Source organism: Rhinatrema bivittatum, chromosome 3 (genome assembly GCF_901001135.1).
Source record: "Rhinatrema bivittatum chromosome 3, aRhiBiv1.1, whole genome shotgun sequence".
In the NCBI taxonomy this organism is placed as follows: domain Eukaryota; kingdom Metazoa; phylum Chordata; class Amphibia; order Gymnophiona; family Rhinatrematidae; genus Rhinatrema; species Rhinatrema bivittatum.
In genome coordinates, this window is record NC_042617.1 from 42,784,304 (window position 1) to 42,809,106 (window position 24,803).

General features: G+C 39.7%; 1 protein-coding gene across 1 annotated transcript in view; it reads right to left on the reverse strand.

Annotated features, from left to right (window-relative positions):
• Nucleotides 1-2,390: 2,390 nt before the first annotated feature.
• Nucleotides 2,391-24,803, reverse strand: part of TGFB2 (transforming growth factor beta 2) — a 176,420-nt gene continuing 154,007 nt past the window's right edge. Inside the window, exons 6-7 of the mRNA XM_029593183.1 lie at nt 16,894-17,047; nt 2,391-3,833 (exon numbers count right to left, since the gene is read on the reverse strand). Of these exons, the coding sequence (XP_029449043.1) occupies nt 3,675-3,833; nt 16,894-17,047 (313 nt within the window). The 3' untranslated portion in view covers nt 2,391-3,674. The remainder of the gene's footprint in view (nt 3,834-16,893; nt 17,048-24,803) is intronic.

Here is a 24,803-nt window from a genome sequence, read left to right on the forward strand (position 1 = left end):
TGTCCAATTTTCAAACTTTGTTTTCAGTAGAGCATTTGTTTTAACGTACTAGTACACTATTGTATCATTTTGCTTTGGTGTTATGTGCAACAAAGACATTAAAAAAAAACATTTTTATAAACTATAACATAACAAAACTGGTTAAATGGCGATGCAGACCTTTACAGATTTTGTGACATTTCATGGCAGATTCACTAAAATCAGTCAATGGATGGCATTAAAAAAATATATAGTATTTCAAATACTTAAAATCTCATGCTTTTCTGGAATGAATCCAAGCATATTTCCTTTTTTTTAACTGCTGGAGAAATCAAAACTGTATAAGTTCGTAAGTGCCTTACTGTGATACCTGTTATGGTACAAGACTGCAGAATGGTCCAAGTCTGATTAACATCTACATCTATATCTAGATGTAGATAGGTTGACACACTTAATAGCAGCTAATAACTTATAAAGCAGCACAGAAGTTTGCATCCATCAGTTTATAATATTTGTGTGTGTATATGTGCTTTTAAAAAAATCTGATTGTGGTAGCAGGTTTTCCCTGCTGCTTATTGTGGACCTCTCCCTAAGGCAATGCTAGTACTGGAGGACCAAGGAAGACAGCATGTCAATTAACTGGACCTGGTTTTCTAAATACCCATTGCACTGACTGTCTACTGCTGTAAATATTTAAATATCCATATAGTTGCCACTAGCTACAAATCTGCACAGATATTGGTATTGTATTACCCCCCATATCTCATCAAAGTAAGTTTATTTGAAGAAAGAGGACATTCCCTAAACAATCACTAGTGCACCAAAATAGATTATATTGTTTTGACACTAAAGTTAATGTATTCCACAACAGTTATGATCAGTTCAATCTGGAGTCCATACTACTAGAGTTTTCTTTGATAATTCTTCAAAAAGAAAATTTTCTAAATTTTAATTGCAAAAGGAAAAAATATTCTTTAGAATAAAAGTTAAAACAAATCCTCACTCAATATTTGAATGCAAAAAAGGAAAGTATCAAAATGGTATTTACTATCATTTCCTGGATGTGTGTGTCAGATGATTAGATTTTTGTCCGGTATCATCGTGGAACAATGTTCCAGGTAGACAAGCACAGTTACCTGGGCCCACTCCTCTACAGCCGAAACAACCAAGCAAGAGAAATATGAACACAAATGTTTGTGTGTTTAGAATGAACTAGTAAATATTTGTTTTCCTCAGCTGGAAGTTGTACACATCTCCTATAGAAGTGGAAATTCAAAGACAATTCAAAATGTGACTGTGGACACCCAATCAGACAATGGAAGACTTTACTGACAATTGTAGTCTATGTCCATTTGCAGGCAGAGTAGACTGTGTATCACACTCCCACTGAAGCTAATCAATGGCTTACAGATTTGACTCTGAGCGTCTGATATGTGCATACTTGCCATTTGTCAGAAAAAAAAAAGGAATACATATTTCATAAATTTACAATGAAGTAACTGGAACTTAGTAGTTGAATTCAGCTCCCTGTTAAAAGGGAACTTCCTCTTACTCAAGCTGTATTCATGTATTTTAAGATAGACCATAGCAGCAAAAGGGTGCAATCAAATTACAAACTTTCCATTTTATAAACTAAATGCTGTTTTTTCTATTTTTTTCCAACTGGTCTAGGGAGAGTCATCTATTTTGATGACAAAATTCTTTGCAGGGTGGTGTTTTTTTGTTGGACCAACATAACAATTATCTACCAATGTTATTGTACATGAGCTTTCAAGACAGCCATCAAAGCAAACTGTATAATGTGTTATGTTCAACAAGTGCGAAGGCAACTGAAAATTGCAGCATCTAACTTTTCGAACTTCACTACAGTGGCTATCTGTTGCAAGTTCACAGTTTAGAGCAAGCAAAGTGATCATGAGTGAAACACAAGTAAAATGTTACAGATGTGAGATAGCATTGTCCTTGTTCTCAAAGGAGTTTTGCCATAAGCGCAGAATAGGACAACCCCTTTTGAAATAAGAGACCATAAATACCAGCAAACACAATGCCTCTGCCATGTCAGTTGGACTGAAAACTAGAAAACTGATATAAAATTTTGGAAACTAAAATCAACATCTACTTAGTCTTGTTTCTGTTGTCTTCAATGACACATGATTACAAACTGAAAAAAAGGCAATTCTTTAAGCAGAGAGAAATCTTGCCCCCCCCCCCCCCCTCTTTTGCCATAATCAGAAAGTAGGGTCTTCCCTTTTAAAAGAAAAACCTGTGCCTTAACTGTCTGGCTATTTATATGTAAAAAGCATATCAAAGAAGCTTAATTCATGTTTCATTCATAATTAAAAACATGGATGACGTAGAAAAAAAAAGATAATTTTAATCTATATATATTTAAAAAACCAACAAAAAATGGAGTCAGGTAGCTTATGGTGTAATGATGAACAAGATAAAAGCACATGAATAGCAAATACTATCTTAAAAACGCGCATCTGTAGTGCAAATCAAAATATAGGACTCTACTCATACTGGCCAGCTGGAGGGAAACACTTCTGTATGATCGAAAAAGAGCCCCAAAGTTAAAAAAAAAACCCAACTTGCCATAGTTGACAATATTACAGAATTAAAAATACGGTGAAAATGTACACATTACACAAAGTACTGAATGTTTTTTTTAATAGTTTAACATTAAAGATCTACAGGTTTTGTTTCCAATTAAGCTGGCTCTACTACCCACCTATTGTAATGCTATAGGTACAATTACATATACCAAAAAAATAGGAAAAACAACCATAGCAGAGCTATACAGCAACATATTAAGGTCTGTAGATTAGACCAATACATGTTAAATATTTCACTGATTTACTGACATTTTAACCATTTACAGTAAAAACAAACAAAAACACCCCCCCCCCCCATCAAAATGAACCACCTTATGCAGACCGCCTTTAAAAACTGAACAAGTTCCTTGCTTAGTATATCTTTCCTGTGATTGAAATGAGAGTCTGAACTATTAAAAAGAAAGGGGGTTGGTTTAGTAAGCTGGCATGTTACACAAGGTATGTTTTTGTTTTTATTTTAGACAGGCTGTCTTTAATAATGGAGCAACTGATGCCCTTCCTCAGTCGAAGTAAAATAACTGATGTGGATGATCTCCAGAGTTTCTGAGTTGACTGCGTGTGCGCTCAGTTTGTTTCAGGCAGTTCAACTGGTCTTTCCTCTGTCCAGATTTATTGTCTGTGGTATCAACGCATTTGATTTTATAGTTACACACAAATAAATAAGGCACTTCTACTTTCACTAAAAAAAAAAAAAAGGAATGGGTAGGATTCCTATACTGCATACAAAGATCAAGTAACGGCATGGGACAGAGACGGCAAGGTCACTTCATGGGATATTCCTGTTTCTCCTTTCACATAATAACACTAACTAATTCTTCCAGTGTTTAATTTCAAAGGTTTTGTGTTTATTTGTTGTTTTTTTTTTTTGTTTGCTTCTTTCTCTATCTAACAGCGTAGGTAAAAAGTAGGATAAAGCCTTCAACGTTTTGCTTCTCATGCCAGTTTAAAAAATAAAATAAAATAAAATGACTAGTACCGTTTTCCCCCCCTTAATTTTAACACTGATGAAACTTGACTTTTCTTTCATTTGTATGCCTTTTGTTAACATCCGCACAGGCACAGGCTGTTTGCTTTGATTTTTTAGCTGCACTTGCAAGACTTGACGACCATATTTGAGAGCTGCTCGATTTTGGGGCTTTTGCCGATGAAGTACAGGATGGTAAGGGATTCCAGATCTTGCGAGACACAGCATGGAGATGCGGACGCTTCCGGGTTGATGGTGTTGTATAAACTCAGTACCTAAAAGCAATCAACAGCAACAAAAAAGAGGGAGGAAAAGTAGGAAGATAATTTAAAAGATGGTTACAATTAAGGCAATAATGCTATCTGAAATGTTCAAAAATAGCAACTTAAATTCAGATTATGCTTAATTAGAAATGAAACTTATGTAGTTCTGGAATGTTATAAAAAAAAAAAAAAAGCAAAAAAATCATAAAATTGATAAATATCTTTACTGTGGAAAAAAAAAGTATTTTTTTGGAAGGAAACTAACAAAATCAAGCTGCATATCTTGCAGAGTTATCAGCTTGCTCAAACATAAGAATCAGTGTTTCCCATAATTTTTGACAGGCTTGGAGGGTAAGTGTCAAACTCCTCCATGCAGCCATACATATGTGTGTATATGGCCACGTGGAGATCTATGATGGTATTTTATATCCTGTGCGTTATCGGATACATGCTTTTTATAAAATATGCATCTCTCTCTACCCCTCAACGTACACAAGTATGTATGCTTGCGTGCAATTACATACAATGCATTGAAAGCCCACTGCCCTAACCACTAGGCTATTCCTCCTGCTAAACTGTGGGGCTGTACTTTAGGGCACAAGCCAATAGTAAACAATGGGTTAATCCTGGTGCCTCTGGCCCCAAATCAGCCAATCTGGGGTTTACATAAATGTCAGGGAGTCTACGCAGACCAATCTTTAATGCTGTATCAATTCTCTGTTTTCTTCCTTTCACGACATAAGGAATTAAACCCAAAGCAGGCATGAAGTTCTCTTTCTCCCTCATAGCTTTTTTTCCAGTAAAAGTCTACTGGAACATTTCTACATTAATTGCAGTTTTACAGAGAAAATGTTACCGCTACCACCAGCAACTGTACCACATTCCAAATGCACCACTTTAATGCTTGCATTTATAAGCAGGGAGGTTTTCACCAAAGGAAATGTGTAGGTTACCCACTGATGATATTTCTAAGGATGCCATTAATGTATTAGTTAAACACTTGGGACCTTTTCCTAGAGGTTCAGTAGAGTGTTTGCAACTGAGACAGAAGATCCGTTCAGCTCCGTAACACTAACTACTTCATTAAACTACCTCAAGCTTATTGGGTAACTGTCCAAACCACGTATCTGAGACCATGACAGTTATCCTTGCTCTGCTTAAAATAAACAAGTCTTGCTCCAAACATTGCATACTACTTCTATGTACCATATCTGTCAGAGAAACATTTATTTCTTACTTTTATATTTCATTTATATAGTGCATGCGGTGCTATACAAGCTGTTAGCAAGGTCAGGTTATCCCTTTTCAAAACAGCTTATTACCCAAGTTTGAGCATGGGTTGGTTAAATGATTTGATGAAGGTTACACAGCGGGTGAGACAAGAAGGGGGCTGTAGCAAACTGAAATATCCAAAGCTTGCAGAAACATAGCACTTGTTGGCATACACGGACCCCTTGTCTCATTTAGTCTGTCAAACATTTTTATTTATTAAAATGTTTCTGTGCTGCGCCCCTGCAATGTTCTCCTTTCATGGGTAGATTGTTACTGCTGAACATTACACCTCTTATTAGGAAAACAGAGCAGGCCAGGCTGTTAGAGACAGCTACATGGAAACTAAATGCTAGCAGAATAGCTCGTAGGTAGACCTTCATCAAATAAGAATAAAAGGACCATAAATGATAAAGGTGCAGACAAATACTGAACTGGAAACCACTACAAGGCAGACTCACATGCAGTGCAATAATGCAAAAAGAGAAACATCCCCATCCTCATAAAACAAAAGCAAGAAATAGTAGTAAACCATACTCATAAAAAGAATATTTCAAAACAGATGACAAATAGAACATCTATTAATTAAGAAGAATAAAGATAAAAAAAACTTTAAGCATTTCCCAAAAAGCAATTACATATTTGAGAACAGCTGACACATCAAATAACACCCAATAATTAAAACTACTAAAGATTAAAAAAATTTCCATCACTCCATACGTGGCAACTTTTGATTTCCAATCACCCTTAAACTGTCATGGTTTGGTGGATGGGAGGTGGGAGGGAAGGGGAAGGGGGAATAAACAGACTTTCTCCTCCCTCTCTCTCATATACACATGTTTATTTACACAACCCCCCCACACACAAACAATTGTGTGCCCTTCTGCTCTCTTTTCTTCTCACTCTCCTCTTCCACTTCCCCTTCACTCACTTTTTCATAATTCACCCTGTTACCTTTCCACTAATCTCACACCCTATCCCCTCTCCTTCCCTCTATTACTCAGCTCATTCACCTCCCTTCCCTCACTCCCACATCCACTCAGTCCCTTCCCTCTCAAGTCACTCATCCCTCCCTCCCCGTCATACACCCCTTAGTCCCTCCCACACTTATCCATCCCCTCCCATCCCTCACTCTCACCCCTCTTTCCTTCCCTTTCTTTCCTCACACATATCCCTTTCCCTTCCCTTCCCTCTCAGTCATAACCCATCATATGACTCACCCCTTCCCCCGCCCAAGTCATCATCGTCGTTCTCTGCTTCTTCCTGCCGGCCAGTTGCAAGAAGCCTGTCAACAGGTCACCACTGAGCCCAACACTGGTCATTGAGTGTCACCGCGTGGGGCCTCTACTCACTGGAGGGTGGAAATCCCACCAGCACATCACCAGATGGTGCCACCACGTGGGGCCTCTTCTTACTGGTGGGGAGGTGGAAACCCCGCCAACACATCATTAAATGGCAGCTTCGTGGTGGCCTCTTCTTGTTGGCAGAGTATGGAAACACCGCTACAACATCTTCAATGGCGTTGTGGCACAGTTCTTCCTGCTGGTGAAGTGGCTGCCGCATTGGTCCTTTGGGGGGACACTTTCTGCTGCTCCCAGAATTTTGGCTTCTGAGGCATCTGCCTCTCTCTGCCTCATTACAGAACCTCCCCTGCCATTAGATTTGACCTCAAGAAGCCAATAAAGCATCACAGTTCTACTCTTCTTATCTAATACTGGGTGTCTGACATGTTTAAACATCAAGCAACTCTGGACTTTATCCTCTTGATAAATATTATAGTGTCACCATCCTAAGAAGTCAGTTCCTGTACCCAGAAACAAAGAAGCTGTTCCAGAACAGTTACATTTCTATAACTTTCTGTAACCCTACTTAGGGTCACTAAAGAATTGCTAGAAGTTTTCTAGTTCCTGCTCTCTAGGGTCAGTAAGAGGTCAGTGAGTTCTATGTAAGTACAGAGTTTATAGTTTGCAAGCACCCTCTCTGTATGGAGGTATGAAATGGGGTATTTGGTTAAGCTTGAGTGATGTACTGAATTAGATAAGGTTATTTATTTATTTAAAATTTATATACCATAAATTTCTAAGAGGTTTATAGATAAATATTCATTAAATCGATAAAACAAATAATTAAAATTATTGAACAATAGATAAACATAAAACAATACAAATAAAATAAAAAGATCAATAAAAAGATGAAAAAATCACATCTCGCCTGCCTCTGCTCATAGAATTGGAATCTGAAGTTAAATACCTTCCTGTTTGAGGTTGTATTGGTGGGTGGTTCATTCCCCCAAAGGGGATGGGTTAGGGTGAGAGGTTATTTAAGATGCGTCCACAGGCATCTAAGGGGAGAGACTGGAGAGTCTTGGGAATCTGAGGTTGAACAGATTTCTGAGGCTTGACATTTATGTAATAAAGGATTTTAGATAAGATTCCTGTTTGCCATCCAGAGTAATAAGAGCCTGTAGGTTAAGGGGTGATTTTTTCTCATCTGAGGAAACACCAGTAATAAAGGCTTTTTCTTTGACAACGTGCTGCCTCAAAGGCCTTGGGGCTAATTGTTGAACTGTTGAAACTTATCAGTACAGAAGCTGATTTGAAGAGTGAATATTTCTGATTTTTGTTCATTTTGGACTATATCCAGTTGTCTGATAGAAGATTTTTGCTTAAAAGAGTTTGCTGTTATTTTGGACTACAAATAAACTTTGGATTTTGGAACCGACTAATGGTGTGGACAGTAAACTTTGTGGTTATTGGGCCTCCCAGAGACATTCTGGTCCCCACTGGTGATCCCTGGATGACTTGGACTGTTCCTGGGGCTACAGGCAGATAAATCTCAACCCCTGCAGTTACTGAAGGTGATCCCAGAGAAAAGAGGGCTACATTTCTCTTTATTAAATTTCAATTATATCATCAAGAATACTTGACCACAGTAAATATAAAAAAAATAAATTTCAATTTTTCACACAAGAAAAAAATTGACAAAATTTTGACCTCGATATGGAGGAGGTGAGAGAAGCTACATTACAAAAAATAAACATACAGAGTAATATATTTTTATATTCAGTACATTCCTTTAGACAAGGGAACAGAAACAGAAGAAGCAGCTCTACCTTGAAAAAATGCCTCCAATTGTTTAGGGTCATAAAATATAAACCTAGTATTGCCTAATTTCACCAAACATTTAAATGGAAACCTTAACATAAAACTAAATCCTGAAGCAATAATACCTCTCTAAACAATAAAAAAGCTTGCCTTCTAGACTGTGTTAATCTAGCTATATCAGGAAAAATGGCCATCCTATGAGCCAAAAAATTCCTAATTTTGCTATGAAAAACCATCTTTAAAGTCCATTCCTTGTCGTGCTCCAAGGCAAAAACCACAAACAAAGTGGCTCTGGATTCTACCTTGGAGCCCTTCAAGCAGTGAGACAAATCTAGTTCGATCAACTAGGTCCCCTCTCTCCCTCCCACATTATCACAAGACTCTAAACCATGTGTTGGAAAATAATAAAGCTTACATATGTAGGAAAATGACTTAGCTGGTGCCTGCAGAACCTCTAAATAGAATTTATCTAATAATTCCAGTGGAGCAATCAATGGAGATCTAGGAAAAGTTGAGTCATTTCATATAATTTTCACAATTCTCTAACCTATGTTTCATAAATTCCTCGTCTTTGATCAAGGTAAAGTTACAATTTTTGATCTCTTTACTCTGTTCCACCAATTTTTTAATATTCAAGCCAAAACTACCAAACTTATCAGCATGAGAATATACCTGACCAGATAATTCATTTACAGAGGAGAAACATTATCAGTTTTGGTGGTTAAGGAGCTTTCAAGACCAACTATTCTTGTCCACAAAATCTCAAGGGTAATCAACAATGGTTTAACAGGAGTAATTAAAGGGGAGCCTTTAGATATAAAATCAGGAGTAGATGTCTTCACACCCCGTATTAATGTCTCAACCGCTGGCATATCCTCAACACTCGGCGGGGCGAGTTGCACATTTTGGACCAAAATCTCCCCTACCGGAGCATCTATGGTAATTTCAACTTCCGACTGGAGCAAACAATGAGATTCAGGAAAGGAGACCAAAGTTGCATTATGGATGGAGTCCCAACTGTCCTGTAATTTGATCACTGATTCACCAAAGTAATAATGGCTTCTATCATGGGATGAGAGACCAGAAGGGGGAAGAGCTGACCTATGTGGAAGGGACCGCTAAATACTTTTTTTCTTCCCCATCTTAGAATTTTTTTAAGACAAATAGCTGATTACTTTCAGAACAGAAGGACTGAAAATCTGTTCCTAGGGCTGTTCCCCTTTGGCACACAGAGTGCTGTAGAATGCCACAATTTGTGTAGGTATTCCCAGCAGGAGAGTGACCTCAAATGCCACCCTTAAGGAGCAACTATGGATTGGCCGCCCACTCTGTCCCTCTGGTAAGGCCAGCAATGGAAGCCAAACCTCTCATGATCTCCCCCTACTTTTTATCAAGCTTCTGACCTTATCAGTAAAGCCAGGAGAAGGCTGGATCATTTCAAAACACTTGTATTACACTAAGGTATTCGGTTCAGTATTCAGTATGTTTAAAATGAACTCTAAATACCAAGCAGCAAGACAAGTAACATTCTGGCAAAAATAAACGGAGGAAGTAGATCCACTGTATACTCTGAAGGGCATTCTAATAATATTTTGTGGACTGCACACAGCAACAAATGCTGTAAATCTTCTCCCTGCTCTGCAATTTCAAGGGAGAGTTAATTACATGACTGGAAAAACTACAGCTAAGACATTCTAAGTTCAAAATGTTTTATAACAGAACACATTCACATGCTGCCTAAACTACAAAAAAATAAACCCAACCCAAATGAAAAATATACATATGGAAAATTAATAAAATAAGTGGATTTGTCATGCAATTTTCACTGCATTTCTTTCTGGTCTCTAAGGGAAAGGGAGTGCAGACGACTGTGCTAAATGCTAATCTCAATGAGGATGTTTACTGAGGATGTAATAGATACATTTTGGGTTTACCTCTTATCGATCTGTTTACCAATAAGTTAGAATGTGCTCTGGCTATACAATTTAGGGAAAAGAAACAGCTTTCTACAGACTTTATGCATATTATTGTTTCTGTAATACTGTTAAGTCGCACACTGGATGTACATCTCAGTGTTAGACCCTACAAATAAATCCGTCAATTTTGGCCATTTCTAGCAAATGTCAATATGGTGCATGGGAATATGAATGTTATTTCCAGCTTTTATATAGTCTGTCCATTAAATGGCTCCAAGCAGGTTAACAATATATACAACAAATAGTACAATACATGTACACAAAATACAAAAGCAAAAATGCAATGACCAAATACAATAAATAAATAAAACCCAGAAACTAAAAAAGAAATAAACAATAAATACGTCAACACTAACAGCCCTAATCAAAAATTGAATGGGCATAAAATAATTAATTGTACAAGAGGGTCAATTTAAAGCTAAAGTAAAAAAAATAGAAGCCTTATTCTATGAAAGGTTAAATAATCAGTCAATAAACGAATTGAACCCTATATTTCCTTTTGATATGCCAAGTTGTGTTTACTAGCAACTCCCATACTATAGAAAACAGGAAATCTGATAGAAACTCTTTTTCTTCAAACAAGACAACTATCATCTTGTAGCAGTTAGCAAGTGGGAAACATAATTTAACTGAAGATGCCCACAAGTAACCTCACAGTAGAGAGCCATGTTTTAGGGATGTGCATTCATTTTTTTTGTTTGTTTTTAGTGTGCACACTAAAGAGAAGATTATATTGAAATAGGTAACGAATGAAAACTGGAGAATATACTATCAACAAAATACTGGGAAATTAGCTGAAACAAGATCTGAACAGAAGCTAGAGATAAATTTTGGTCTATGGTACTGCAAAAGAAAACAATTTGGGCAGGCTAAAAGGGCCTTACAGTCCTTTTATGCTATCATATTTTATCTTTCTTGATTTCTAACTCCTGGGGGAATTCTGTGCTACTGTGGAGTCGTGAGTGGAGCCTATGCCACTCACGGTAAAGATTTCACAGGCCTAGCGTCCGCGAGCAGAGCACATCACGCTCGCAGCAAAGATGACCGAGGCCCAGCAGCCACGAACAGAGTCTATCCCGCTCACGGCAAAGATGACTGAGGCTCTGCAGCCGCAAGCAGACCCTCATTCCAGAAGAGCTGCTTTTGTCTGAAGAAGAGAAACAGCATAGGTATATCTGCAGAGGGGAGGCGGAGAAAGCATTTTGCAGGAGGGGGTTGGAAGATGAGTTCAGGAAGATCTGACAAGGCAGTGAGAGAGAGGGAGCCAGTGTGCAAGGGTGTGTGTATGTGTGTGTGAGTGAGTGGGAGCCTATGTGAAGGTGTATGGGTGTGTGTGCAAGAGAGAAGAAGCCTATGTGAGGGTGCATGGGAGTGTGTGAATGCAGAGAGATTGTGAGGAATTGTGTACCTGAGTAAGAGACTGGGCACTAGTGTGTGTGTGTATGAGGAAGTAAGGGTGTATGTTTGTGACAGAAAGAGCCTGTGTCAGGGTGTATGGGATTATGTGCAAGAAGGAGAGGGAGTCTGTGTGCAGGGGTGTGTAAGAGGGAGAGAAAAGTAGCCTGTGTGAAGGTGTATGTGCGAAAGAGACAGGGATCCTGTGTGGGTGGGTGTGCAAGAAAGGAAGCCTGCATGAGGGTGTGTGTGCACAAATGAGAGGGAGCCTGTGAGTGTGTGTGTGTGAGAGAGAGTACTGGTGAGTGCACAAGAGAGAGATCCTGTATGGGGGGTGTATGAGAGAGTGCGGGATGGAGCCTGTGTGAGAGGCAGTATGAGAGAGGGGTCAAACTCTGGGAGTGGAGGGCTAGGGAGTGAATATAGTGAAAGGAGTTAACCTGAAGGGGGAGGGGATAATGGAAAGCGGAGGAGTTAGGGCTTGAGAGAGCAGAGTGAAAGAGGTCTGGCCAGGGGAGTAAGGAGAGAGGCAAAATGGACACTTATAGAGGTAGATTTTAAAAGGAGTGTGCATGCGGTTCCCTGAGTGCACATATGGATGCACTGATTTTATAACACACATGCATCAGCGTGTGTTATAAAATATGTTTCCCGTGCATACATGCACGCTGGATTTTAATGTCCATGCGCACATGTACGCGCATGGGGTGGGAAATTTTAAAAAGCATGCACGGCGACATGAGTAGGGCTTCCCCAGTTCCCTCCCAGTCTCCTCCAATTAAGGAGCAGCAGTAGACTCCACGCGCCGGCCAGCATTTTGCAGAATTTCAATTTTTGTTTGCGTAGAATTTCCCCAGGAGTATATGCAAAAAGATTGGTTTTAAAGAAAGTGAGAAGTTATAAGATTTGGACCTCTGTATCCGAATACTACAGATGTAGCATAAGAGCTAAGTCTTCAATAACTGGTGAAATAATTTGTTGTAGAAATGCTCGACTGTTAGTTGTATTATTGAAGGCTGTGTGAATTGAGTGTGTTGAACATCAAATAATGAAAGGAAAAAGATGCATTTGCATCCTTATTCATTCAAAGTGCAGCCGCTTGACAAGCAGTGATCCTTTACCAGAGGGCTTTGGTTTGCTTTAATAGCCTTTGAGTGCCCAACGATACTATGAAGTCCAGAAACCCGCCAGATTTAGAGAGAGCGGGATGTTTATTTTCAACATCACCTAGGATTGCTATCCCTGAATTGAATTATCCATTCTTTTGGATAAAGAGGGGGAAGGGGGTTCACCCCTAATTTTAAGTTGGTGCTTTTTGGCACAATCATAAGTGTTCTTTATAAATAAAACTAAGAAGTCACTGTACTGCCATGGTTAGTATATATTTAGTAGTATATATATATATATTTAGCTCACACCTTTTCATTGTAGCCCAAGCTCAGTTACATTCAGGTGCTATAGTTATTTTACTAATAACCCATACAAAATTAAGGTTCAGATCTCTGCAGGCCTTTTCCTTCAAGCAATCGGTAGCTGGTTGCGCTGGCAGACACATGATTACTGGGCAATTCCGCTTTTTGCTTTTAAATATTATAATTTAAGAAAATGTGGATGTCTTGGAGGAAGGCGTATGAGCTAGCATCCTCCCTCAGTCCCTGGTACAGGAAGCAAGTGGGAACTTGCAATGGGGCAGTCCCTGTCTTAGGTGAGCAATTCTAGTAGCTGTATTGCACTTGGGGAAAACTAGATGGAACCTGTGTACAGTGCTGAGGGATCAAGCAGGATTGCCATCTTGCAATGTTTTCAACAATGGCTGTTTTAGAACGAGTCTCACTACTTTAAATAAATGGCACAGTTCAAAAATTCATTAGGCTTCAATATATTTTTTTGGATTCCAAATATGAATACGTTTGCACAGCTCAGTAATGAAAGTGGATTGTACAGAATGCAAATGAATAGGACTCTGATCTATACGGCAACTGTATGAACAAATTATATTGCAGCAACTCAGTTCATACAATTTCTAAACAAGTCAGTCTTATTTCTAATACATTCTATGCAATGCAAAATATAAAGGTATAGTGTTATGCATTTTGTTCCATTTTGACATTGATAGGAAAACCCAGTAAAATGTCAGGCCCACAACATACAATTAGATCTATGAAAGGTCAATGTAAAAACCTTTCAACTTTTACATAACTTCCAATTCCTGCCCTTCCAGGAATATTATCAGTTCTAATGGACTGTTGATTTTTATGAAATCAGCTATATTCTTTATTGACCTTGCATTTACCCCTTCCTGATGTTTTCCTTAGCACTTCCTGCTCTCTCTCTCTCTTCACACTGCTTGGATGTTGACCCATGCATGAATGACATTAGCGGTTCTAAACTACTCCAGAGCTGGGGTTATTTTGTGTTCAGCTGTTGAGAAAAGCTCAGATGAGTTTAACAGCAAAGAAACGCAGTGCCAACAGTGCTCAGTGTAGCAGCTTGGAAAGAGAATGCGGGAATTGCTAAGGAGAGGCTACTGAGGGCAGAAGCAGGGGTAAGTAAAAATTATTTTGTTCTAAATTTCTGGAACTTCTGCAAGGGCCAGTCGTCCAGCTGACTTCTAAGCATCTGCTTATACACAACAGAGGGTAGCAGTGAATGGAGTTCATGTCATGGGAAGGGGCTTATTAGTAGAACTGAACTTGTACGTCATGCTCTCTCTCTCACACCATGTTTAAATCTCATCTAAAGACCCACCTTTTTGAAGCTGCTTTTAAATCTTAAGCCTGGTTGTCGACTTTTAGCCCCCTTAGCTAACTTCTTTTCTCTTTTAAGCATTGTTTTTATGAAATGCCCCAAGTCTTTTGTCCTGTATATTTGTCTTATTAGATTCTAAGCTCTATTGAGAAGGGACTGTCTTTTTGTGTGTTTGTACAGCGCTGCACATGTCATATAGCGCTATAGAAATGTTAAGTATTAGTAGTAGTAGTAAAAATAGTAGTAGAACAGCGTCTCAGGAATCAGGCCTGGGTCTGCTTTTGTTCAATACTTTAAGTGATACTGAGGAAGGACTGATTATGACAGATTTGTCCTTTTGCAAATGATAGAAAGATCTGCAATAGGGAGAACAAGTAAGATGGAACAGATACATTTAGAAATGATCTAAATTGGAGACTCCGCCCCAATTTCTGTGTGGCTATAGTATGCTGTGTCCCTGGTGGAGTATGACTTTATCCAGCACATTTATTTATTTATTTAACAGTTTTTCTACACCGATATTAGTAGATACATCATATCGGTTTACATCAAACAAAATACATAGAACGGGGCAGGGGATAACAAGTGGCAAGAGGGGAGCTGCAGAGAAGGAGGAAGGCTGTAAGGGAGCCTGAGGAAGAGAGAAGCTGGGAAAGGAACTGGGGAGAAACAAATTAACGTAATTTAAAATAACATATTGTAAATATTAAACATAATAAATACATAATACATCTCTCCATGTACTAGCTATGGGTGTGGGAAACAGCATTTAAGGGTAATGTATTGGGGTGAGGGCTTATAGAGGAAGGGATTAGTAGCAGGGAATGTACTGCAAGGGTCTAGTCTGGAAATGCCAGGTGGAAGAACCATGTTTTTAGCTTTTTTTTTTAATTTGCAGGGGCAAGGTTCAAGGCGGAGGTTTGTGGGTGGCACATTCCAGCGCGTGGGGCCAGCAATTGATAGGGCGCGCTCTCTTGTTGAGGTGAGATGGGCATTCCTGAGAGATGGGATGTGCAAGGTGCCTTTAAGGTTTGCTCTGGTTGGGCAGGAAGATTATTCCCCACTTGGAATTGGGCGGGAAGATTATTCCCCACTACAATCTGTGTGGATCTTTAGCCAATCCCAGGAACTGATAAGACCAACCTTGCAAGGATCCTCACCCAATCAGGAGTGAGTTCATACCAGAGGAGTGTGACTGTGTTCAAGTCCTCAAAGGGAGGAGAACAGAGAGAGAGAGAGAGAGCTAGAGCAAGAGCTGCAGAGAAACAGAGGAGAAAGTGTATACAGCTGCTATCCAAGGAGCTGGAGAAAGGACACAAGATCCTGCAACTTAAGAGCCTGAAATAAACTGCCCGGGGATTCCTTTTGTCTGTGAGACAGATGCCAGGGTGAGCTGGGAGCCAGAGTGTTCAACAGTGGATTGAAGGGAATGTTCCCCTACCAGGAAGACAGGGTAAGGTGCCTGCCTTTAGATAATCTTTAGAACAAAGAGTTTCCAGTGTGCAAGTCTCCTAAGACTGAGAATCTGTGAGTTGTAGGTTTCCCTACTGAAGCCCTGTGCAAGTTGTCTTAAAGGATAGAGATACCAATTTTAACATATTTATTTATTTTATTTATTTATTTAGGCATTTTATATACCGTCGTTCCAAAAGAATATCGCAACGGTTTACAAAATCAGCATTCATATTCTGGGTCAGCATTCACATACTGGGTCAACAGCCATATTCTAGGTCAACACATCAACATCAATTACAAGTTAACCTAGAGCTGGGAGTTGTCTAATGAAAGGGAAGAAAAAGTGAACCATCTAAAGATCTCCCGTTTTGTTTTTCCTGAATTGCAGTTACACTGTTTCTTTGAGACTTTTTAAAATATATTAGTTATTTTACGACAAAGACTTTTATATTTGATACCTGCCACTCTCTCTTGCAAACGCACTGTTGCTTCACTATTGCCTTGTTTGCTCCAGGTTCTTCAAGCTGGGCAGCTTATCTCTTATCAATTGCCCCAGAGTTCTCATGTTTCACCTCTCCTAGCTGATCTGCACTGGCGCCATATTTAGTTTGGCTGCTATTTCAAAATCCTTGTATTGACACACAGATGTGTTCATGGTTCTATTCCTCCCTACCTGTCCACCTCTCTATCCTCCCTTCCCCCACCTCTACTGCTCTTAAACCTTTCGGTGCTCCCCCTCCTCTAACAATATTAAACAGGTTCCTTCCAAATTTTGTGCCTTCCCTATCCCAGCCCCCATATATGGAATCAACTCTCCTGATATTCAGGTGTCATCCATGGTGACTTCTTCAAAAGTAAACCAGAATGTTTTTTTTCCCAAGCTCCTCTATAATTAACCTAGTACTTGGTTCTGACATCCTCTCTCCTCCTGCTATGCACCATTGCTGACTGCAACATTGTAGACCTTTAGACTTTTCTAATGCATCCTGGTTAAGAATGCTAGTTAAGTGAATTAATACATGAATATACAAGGAATAAAGAAAATAATCACACCAGTAGTATTCCTATGCCTTGGACAGAAAGGTAATGTAAGTACAAAACATTTTAATCCACATTGTGACTTACCCGGCTGTGCTGAGTATCTGAGCTCCATAAATACGGGCAGGCTCCGGTACAGAAATTAGCATCATATCCCTTGGGTTCATGTATCCATTTCCACCCAAGATCTCTCTTAAAGTCAATATATAATGGGCGTAGGCAGCAATTATCCTGCACATTTCTGTCAAACAAGTACACAACCAATATTTAAATCCCAGAGAGAAAGCAATGAATGTGATTTATCCAAAATCTTACATTGTTACTTATTGTTAGGTTTAACCTTTTAAGGCCAATTTGATATCAGAGGTTGTTTTGTGATACTGTATTGTTCACATTTCAAAAAAAGAAATGTGAGCTGGAAATGACATTCGTCCAATCTAACACACTGTACAGCACTATACATCCTATACAGCACTATACATCCTTTTCCAACTTACTCAGTCCCATTTAAAGTAAACCAAGACCCTGTGGAAAAGGATTCAATCAAAATGTAGAGATGAAGTATGATGAACCAACTGTTAAGACAACTGAAGATGACCCCCTTATTAGCTAACCTACATGGTTTTCATCAAGACATGGCTACCACTATGATTAAAATAGTATGCAGTTGCACTTCTGATGTTAGCAGGATATATTTATTTTATTTGTTCATTCTAAACGTTTGAGGCTGCATCATCCAATGCTCTGAGCAGCTTCCAAGTAAAATATTCATAAAATACAGATAAACTACTGTATATAACAATAAAACAAAAAGTTTATAAAATACAGATGAAACAACGAAATGCCAGCATGGACTCCCATTGCTGCAGAGACATCACATTGTATCCTAATAATCATGTCAAACTAAAAATATACCAGCTCAAACAAATATGTTTTTAGTTCTTTCTTAAAGAGTTTACTGCACATCTGCTTTCAGAGGACATGAGGTACCTTATTCCATGAAAGTGCACCAGCAACTGATAATTTATCATGTGAATGTACTAAGCTAATTGTACAATGACTGGGAATGTCAAAACATTGCTCCCTCTGATCTTAGGTTTCTCACTGGACGGTGAATTTTCAATAATGAATTAATATAAAATGGGGCATCATCACTAAAAGTACCATGTTTCATGACAAGAATCTTATATTGAATACAGAATTTGACATCCAAGCAATGCAAGGATTTAAGCACGTGCATAAGATATGATCATATCTGGAGGTCCCAGTCAAGATCCTAGCTGCAGAGTTTTGAATAATTTGTAAAGATTTCAACGTGTACTGAAGTACACCAAACTATAAAGAGCTGCAGTAATCAATACTGGAGATCACCAAAGCATGTAACACAGTTTGAAAGTCATTAAATACAAGGTAAGATTTTAATCTGCATAGTACGCACAATTGTTTTTGAACCAACAGCTGGTGTGATATAAAGGAAAGGGCAGATTCAATGATAACCCCTAGGTTCCTTGCATCACGAGCTATAGGAATGTCATGTTCTTAAAAAGAAAAATTAGTTGGAAAAGATTGAGCAAAGCTTCTACTCATGTACAGTAAATGATTTCTGGGGAAAGAACTGAACTATGAGCAGAAGCCTATCTGGATCCGAGCACTTTATCTCCATGTACCTCAATTTACTGATCTGTAACTGGTAATATGGTTCCTTCTCTCTCTCGCCCCTTTGAAGGCATATGTGCTGTTCTAGTATTCACCCCATTTTCCTGCCTCTGCTCTTCTCAATCCTACCTTTGCACTGTGGCTTTACTTACTATATGGCGACATTTACAGGGGCAGCAGTTTATTTCATTGACACTGATAAGTTATGATAAAATCTCAACAACTCTTACCCAGCACCCAAATTAAATTATGAGCATGATCTTTCGTTGGATGCTGAAATATGTTCACAACATCTGAGCTATTATTTTCTGTCTTTGCATTGTCTTTTATCCTCATTGTTGTATAAACTATCATAATTTCACCCATAAAGCATTTACTGTAAGAGTTAACCTAAACTGCCTTGCTAATAAACTCAGACCTATATGTCCTCTCTACGTGCTAAATCATGCTTTTATCAGTTATCTTTATCTTGATTTGGAACACTTATGATTAACAGTATTCATGCCTATGAACAATCTTAATTCTACCTCTAATTATGAATCTACAGCACATCATGCTACTCTAGGGTGAATTATGAATAACTTAGTATATGGCACACATTCAGCTATTCCTTCAACCAATGATCTTAACTATGTCCATGAACCATATTAGCTCTCATGCCATAAATTTTATAGCTGCATCTCTGACCAATTTTCAAGCAGTCCATATATGATTTTATCAATACTTATTTGCCCATGACAGGCCTAAACATATTGTGAATTCCCCTATTAAAGAGTTGTCATGGTTAAAATTCAAGCCAGTGCATCATGCAACCAGTTGAAAGTGCCTGTCTGGCTTAACGAGTTATAGATTTAAAGAAGGCTTTCAGCTGCAGCATAATTCCTCAATGAAGGATTATCCATAAAAAGGATAATTTTGAGGTAAAGTCTGTGTGTAACTGTTTCATGCAGGCTTTGTCCCACATTTTCAAAGCAAACCTGAAAATTCCCAGATAAGTGGGGCTGGTACATTCATAAATTCAGCCGCTCCAAGTTACACTTGCTCTATGGAGGGCATAACTTGTGCAGGGGGAATAGACGTGCACACTTTTTAATATACAAACATATGCACATAGGTTCCATTTCTGCCCCTGGAACACCTTTCCCCACTGTGCACAAACGTACGCATGAAATTGGGCTGTGAATGTTCTTTTATGTAAGCTGAGCCCTGCCATTTGCAATGCATAAAACCGGGGTACATGCATGTAAATGGCTTTGAAAGTTACCCTCTTGCGGGCTGAATTTTCAAAAACTTTTACACAGGTTCCAAGCATTTTACCCATATAAATTAGCCATCTAAAAGCTGCCCTCCTTGAATGCAAACTAAAAGTACACGTGCTGTGGAACATTGTCCATACTTTTATCCACATTAACAGAAGGTGTTCTCGGGGCTGAGTTTTATCCTGCGAGAAAAATCACACCCAGAAGGCCCAATTTTCAAACCTATTGTGGTGCAGTATTTGTGTGTATAAGTGGACGCACTTGCATTTTCCAATACAAGAAAATACGTACTTTCTCTACTCGTTTTATGAACGTATGTGTGTATATTTAGTGCATGAAATAATGGAGACAGTGCATATGAACTAAACACGGAGGCAGGTATTTTATAAAGTGCGTGTGTATACTGTTTTGAAAATGCTCGCATGCATACTTGGCATCATGAGTTCAGAGTCTTCCTCCAGTTCCCTTAGACCTTCTAGCATTTCACCGTAAACCTCCACCGGTTCACGCAGACTTCCTATTCAAAAACTGCAGACAAGTCCGATATCACTTGCGCGAGTCAATTAGTAGCTGCAATGAGTTTGGTAATGTCTACGAATATATTTCTTATAAAATAGCAACTACCACGCACACTTCTGAACCCTTCCCCCCCAGAACAGCCCTAAACCAGAAAATGTATGTACATATTCTCTCAACATTTATAAAATAGCATATACGCCCGTACATGCTACTCATATGTACTATATGCTATTTTTACCTGTGAAACCCCTTTGAAAATTCACCTTATAGATTGCATTTTGAAACCTACATGAACAATTTTCCATTCAAAAAGGCATCTGCACGAAAAGCAGGTGCAAACGTCCACAGATTATTTGTAGCTGCACCAATTTTCAAAGCAAAACCTTCCCTTTGAAACTTAAGAGCCAGATCCATGGGTAAAAAGTCTTTGCGAACTTCGTCCCAACACAAGCGGTTTGAAAATTGTCCCCGTTTGTGTCAGCTGCAGTCAGATAATCCTTGAGATCTCCTACAAGAAAGGAGATGCCATCATAATCATTCCTGCTGCAGCAACACAAGATGGAGGGTCCCTGGAGCAGTAACTTGTAACGATAAGCTGTCTCAGTCCATGTCTGCACGTAAAACATCTGCTCAAGTCATGCAGGCACTTTTGCCTAAGTGGAAGAAAGAGCTCTCCTTGAACTTCCTCAGGATCTTACTAACAAGCTTAATCTGGGAAAACCTACTGTAACAAATTGTGAGGGACTTCTTCACATCCTATTAAACTACACAAGAAAAACTAAATTTTGAGCCAGGGTGAGTCATTAATATGCCAACAGGATGGGAAAATGGGCCCTCTTCATATCTTGAAAACACTGACTGTGTTTTCAGATACGAAAAGGGACTCAATCCTGCCCAAGTCTAGTAATGCATTCCTGGAATGGGGCAAATTCTGGCCTTCAGCGTAGTGTCCATGGATTTGAACGACGACAGGTTATAACAGCCATTATCTTCGCGTTGCGCGCCAAAGGCGCACGACGCAAACATAATGTAAATAACAGACGCTAATGTAAATAACAGAATGAGGTGTAATTATTTACAGTATATACGGTATTCTGAAGTGTCTGATTGAAGATAATGTTGATTTGAGATTTAGGCAGGGTCTGGAAAGGCTTGTTTAAATAACCAAGTCTTAAGCCTTTTTCTGAAAGTTGGGAGGCAGGGCTCCTGTCGCAGATCCGGAGGGATGGAATTCCATATCGGTGGTCCTGCTGTAGAGAAGGCCCAGTCTCTGAATGTTTGGCGTTGTGTGGTTTTGGAATGTGGTACATGAAGTGATCCTCTGTATGCTTCTCTAATGGGTCTAGAAGAGGAATGTCGTCTGAGCGGGATTTTTAGGTTAAGAGGAGAGTGGTGATGGATGGCTTTGTAGATCATGGTGATGGACTTATGAATAATTCTGAAGTGTATTGGCAGCCAATGTAAGTTTTTGAGGCTGGGAGTGATGTGGTCTCTTCTCCTCGTGTTTGTTAGTATTCTGGCGGCAGTGTTCTGGATCATCTGAAGCGGTTTGGTGGAGGATGAAGGGAGACCTAGTAAAATAGAGTTGCAGTAATCTATCTTGGAGAAGATTATTGCTTTAAGCACCGTTCGGAAGTCTTGAAAGTGAAGAGGCTTTACTCTTTTCAGTACCTGAAGCTTATGAAAGCAGTCTTTAGTTGTGCGATTGATGAATGATTTTAAATTCAGACGATTGTCGATTATTACTCCTAAATCTCTTGCTTGGGTGATGAATAGGTTGGCTGGTGGACTCGACGTGCTGTTATTTTCCGGAGCGATAAGAAGGAGTTCACTCTTAGATGAGTTTAGTATCAAGTTAAGGCTAGCGAGGAGGCAGTTGATTTCTCAAAGGCAGTTTTCCCAATATTCAAGTGTTTTATTGATGGTTTCTTTAAGTGGGATCAGGATCTGGACATCATCGGTGTATATGAAGTGTTTTAGATTAAGTTTGGTTAACAGCTGGCACAGAGGAAGGAGGTAAATGTTAAAGAGCGTTGGGGATAGGGAAGAACCCTGGGGAACCCCTAGTGTGGAATTGTAGTGGGGGGATTTCTTTATTGTGAATTCTAACCTTGTAGCCTCTGTTACACAGGAAAGTTTTGAACCATGCTAGTGCCGTTCCTGTAATTCCGATGTTTGCCAGCTGGTTTAGGAGGATAGAATGGTTAACGGTGTCAAATGCTGCCGAGAGGTCAAGAAGAATCAGTAAGAAGGATTGGCCTTTATCCAGGCCCATGATGAGGTAATCTGTCAGGGATATGAGAAGGGATTCTGTGCTTAATGCTTTACGGAATCCGTATTGGGTAGGGAACAGAATTTTATGCTCTTCGATGTAATCAGATAGCTGTGCGTTAATCAGTTTCTCCATGATCTTGGCTATAAAAGGAAGGTTGGAGATCGGGCGGAAGTTGTTTGGATCTTTAGGATCCAGATTTGGTTTCTTTAGGAGAGGTTTGAGGGAGGCCAATTTAAGGTCATCTGGAAAGATTCCCTGAGATAGTGAACATTTAATGATGTCAGCCAGTGTGTTGGAGATTGTGTCTGGTATTAGCAGGAGAGGTCTGGAGGGAATTTGGTCGAAGGGATGGGAGGAAGATTTCATTTTCTTTAGTACTGATTGGATCTCTGAGGCTGTGATGGGTTCAAATGACTCAAGAGTGATGCCCTTGTTTTGGAGGTGATAGGAACTGTTAGGAGAGGTAGTGCTGGAGGGCAGCTGTGTGAGGAGTTTAACGGTTTTGTTTTGGAAGAAGAGCGCTAACTCGTCAGCTTTGGCTTGAACTTGGGTGCTAGGGATATCGGGTGTGTTGATTTGTGCTAATTTGGATACGTAGGCAAAAAGGGCTTTAGCGTCGAAGATAGGGTGATGGATCTTATGAGCGTAGAAATCCCTTTTTGCTCTTAAGCTGGAATTCCTGTAGTGGTGAAGAGCGAGTTTATAGGCGGCAAGAGTGCTGGGGCAAGGGGTTTTACGCCATTTGCTCTCTTTCTGTCTTAAACTCTGTTTTTGTTTTCGAAGTTCGTTGGTGAACCATGGTTGTCTTTTGGAGGCGTTGGGGTTGAATTTTTTTGTTAAGAGAGGACATAGTTTATTTGCTACTGCTTCTGTAATATTGCTCCAGGATAGGAGGGCTGAGTTGGGATTGGAGAGGTCTATGAGTGGAAGTTCTATAGCCAGCTGCTTGCTGAGATCAGAGGTGCAGGCTCTTCTGTAGGGAAATGATGGTTGAGCAGGGTGTGTGTTTCTGGTTTCAGTCAGTGTGAGGGTGGTAGAGATTAATGTGTGATCTGACCAAGGAACTTGTTTGCATACAGGGTGGGTTGAGTGCATGATGCCAGTGTTAACGAAGATCAGGTCCAGAGTGTGGCCAGCTTTGTGGGTTGGTTTGTCGACGATCTGCTTGAAGCCCATAGCTGAGAGGGCGGTGAGAAAAGCCTCGCAGCTGGTTGAGAGTGTGGGGTTGTCTACATGCAAGTTGAAGTCTCCTAGGATTATGGCTGGGGAGTCCAGGTTTATGTGTGCTGTGATTATTTCAACCATGGGGGAGGCATCTGATTCTAGCGTGCCAGGTGGGGCGTAAACGAGGAGTATCTGAAGTTGGTCAGATTTAAAAAGGCCTATTTCTAGTTTGGAATCATATATAGCTGGATGTTGAGAGAATCTCAGATCATTTTTGGCTGCAAGAAGAATGCCTCCGCCCCTCTTCTTTTGTCGGGGGAGGGAGAAGAAGTAGTAGGTCTGTGTAGGCAGTTGATTTATTAGTGCTATATCCATAGTCTTAAGCCATGTTTCAGTTATAGCGCAGATGTCCGGTTTTGCGTCTAGGAGGTAGTCGTTGAGGATCAGAGATTTCTTGGTGAGGGATTGAGCATTAAATAATCTCAGGGAGAATAGAGCGAGGCCTAGAAGTTGGGTGATGGGTGATATCATGATAGGGATGAGGGATTTGTATGGGCGATGTCTTGGTTGAATAGTTGTTTTTCCTGAGGTGAATAGGCAGTGTTGTAGAATAGGGATTGAGCGGCCTGGTGACATTGTGGACTTGTCGTGTCAGAGAGAATGGAGAAAACTGTTTGAGTGATCCGATGAATGTTGGATGAGGTTCGATGCGGATTGATATGGATGAATGCTGGGGAGCTGGAGCAGGCTAGATAAAAGCTGGGATGCAGATTCTGGCGAAAGTTGGGTGACTGTTGGCTTGGATAAGTATAGAAGCTGGTTGGAGGCTTGTAAGGAGGAGAGTTGAGGATTAGGAGAAGTGCTGTTAGTCTGAGGGGAACTGGTGTGAGAGCATTGAGGCGAAGAATGAGAGCAGCAGGAGTAGGGGGCTAGGGCAACCCTTCGGTGCTGCACAAAGGGGCGGGCCCCTTTGTCGCGCTCCTTCGGCGGGCGACGCTAATGTAAATTCGGTTATTTAAACAAGCCTTTCCAGACCCTGCCTAAATCTCAAATCAAACATTATCTTCAGACACTTCAGAATACCGTATATACTGTAAATACTGTAAATAGTTACGCCTCATTCT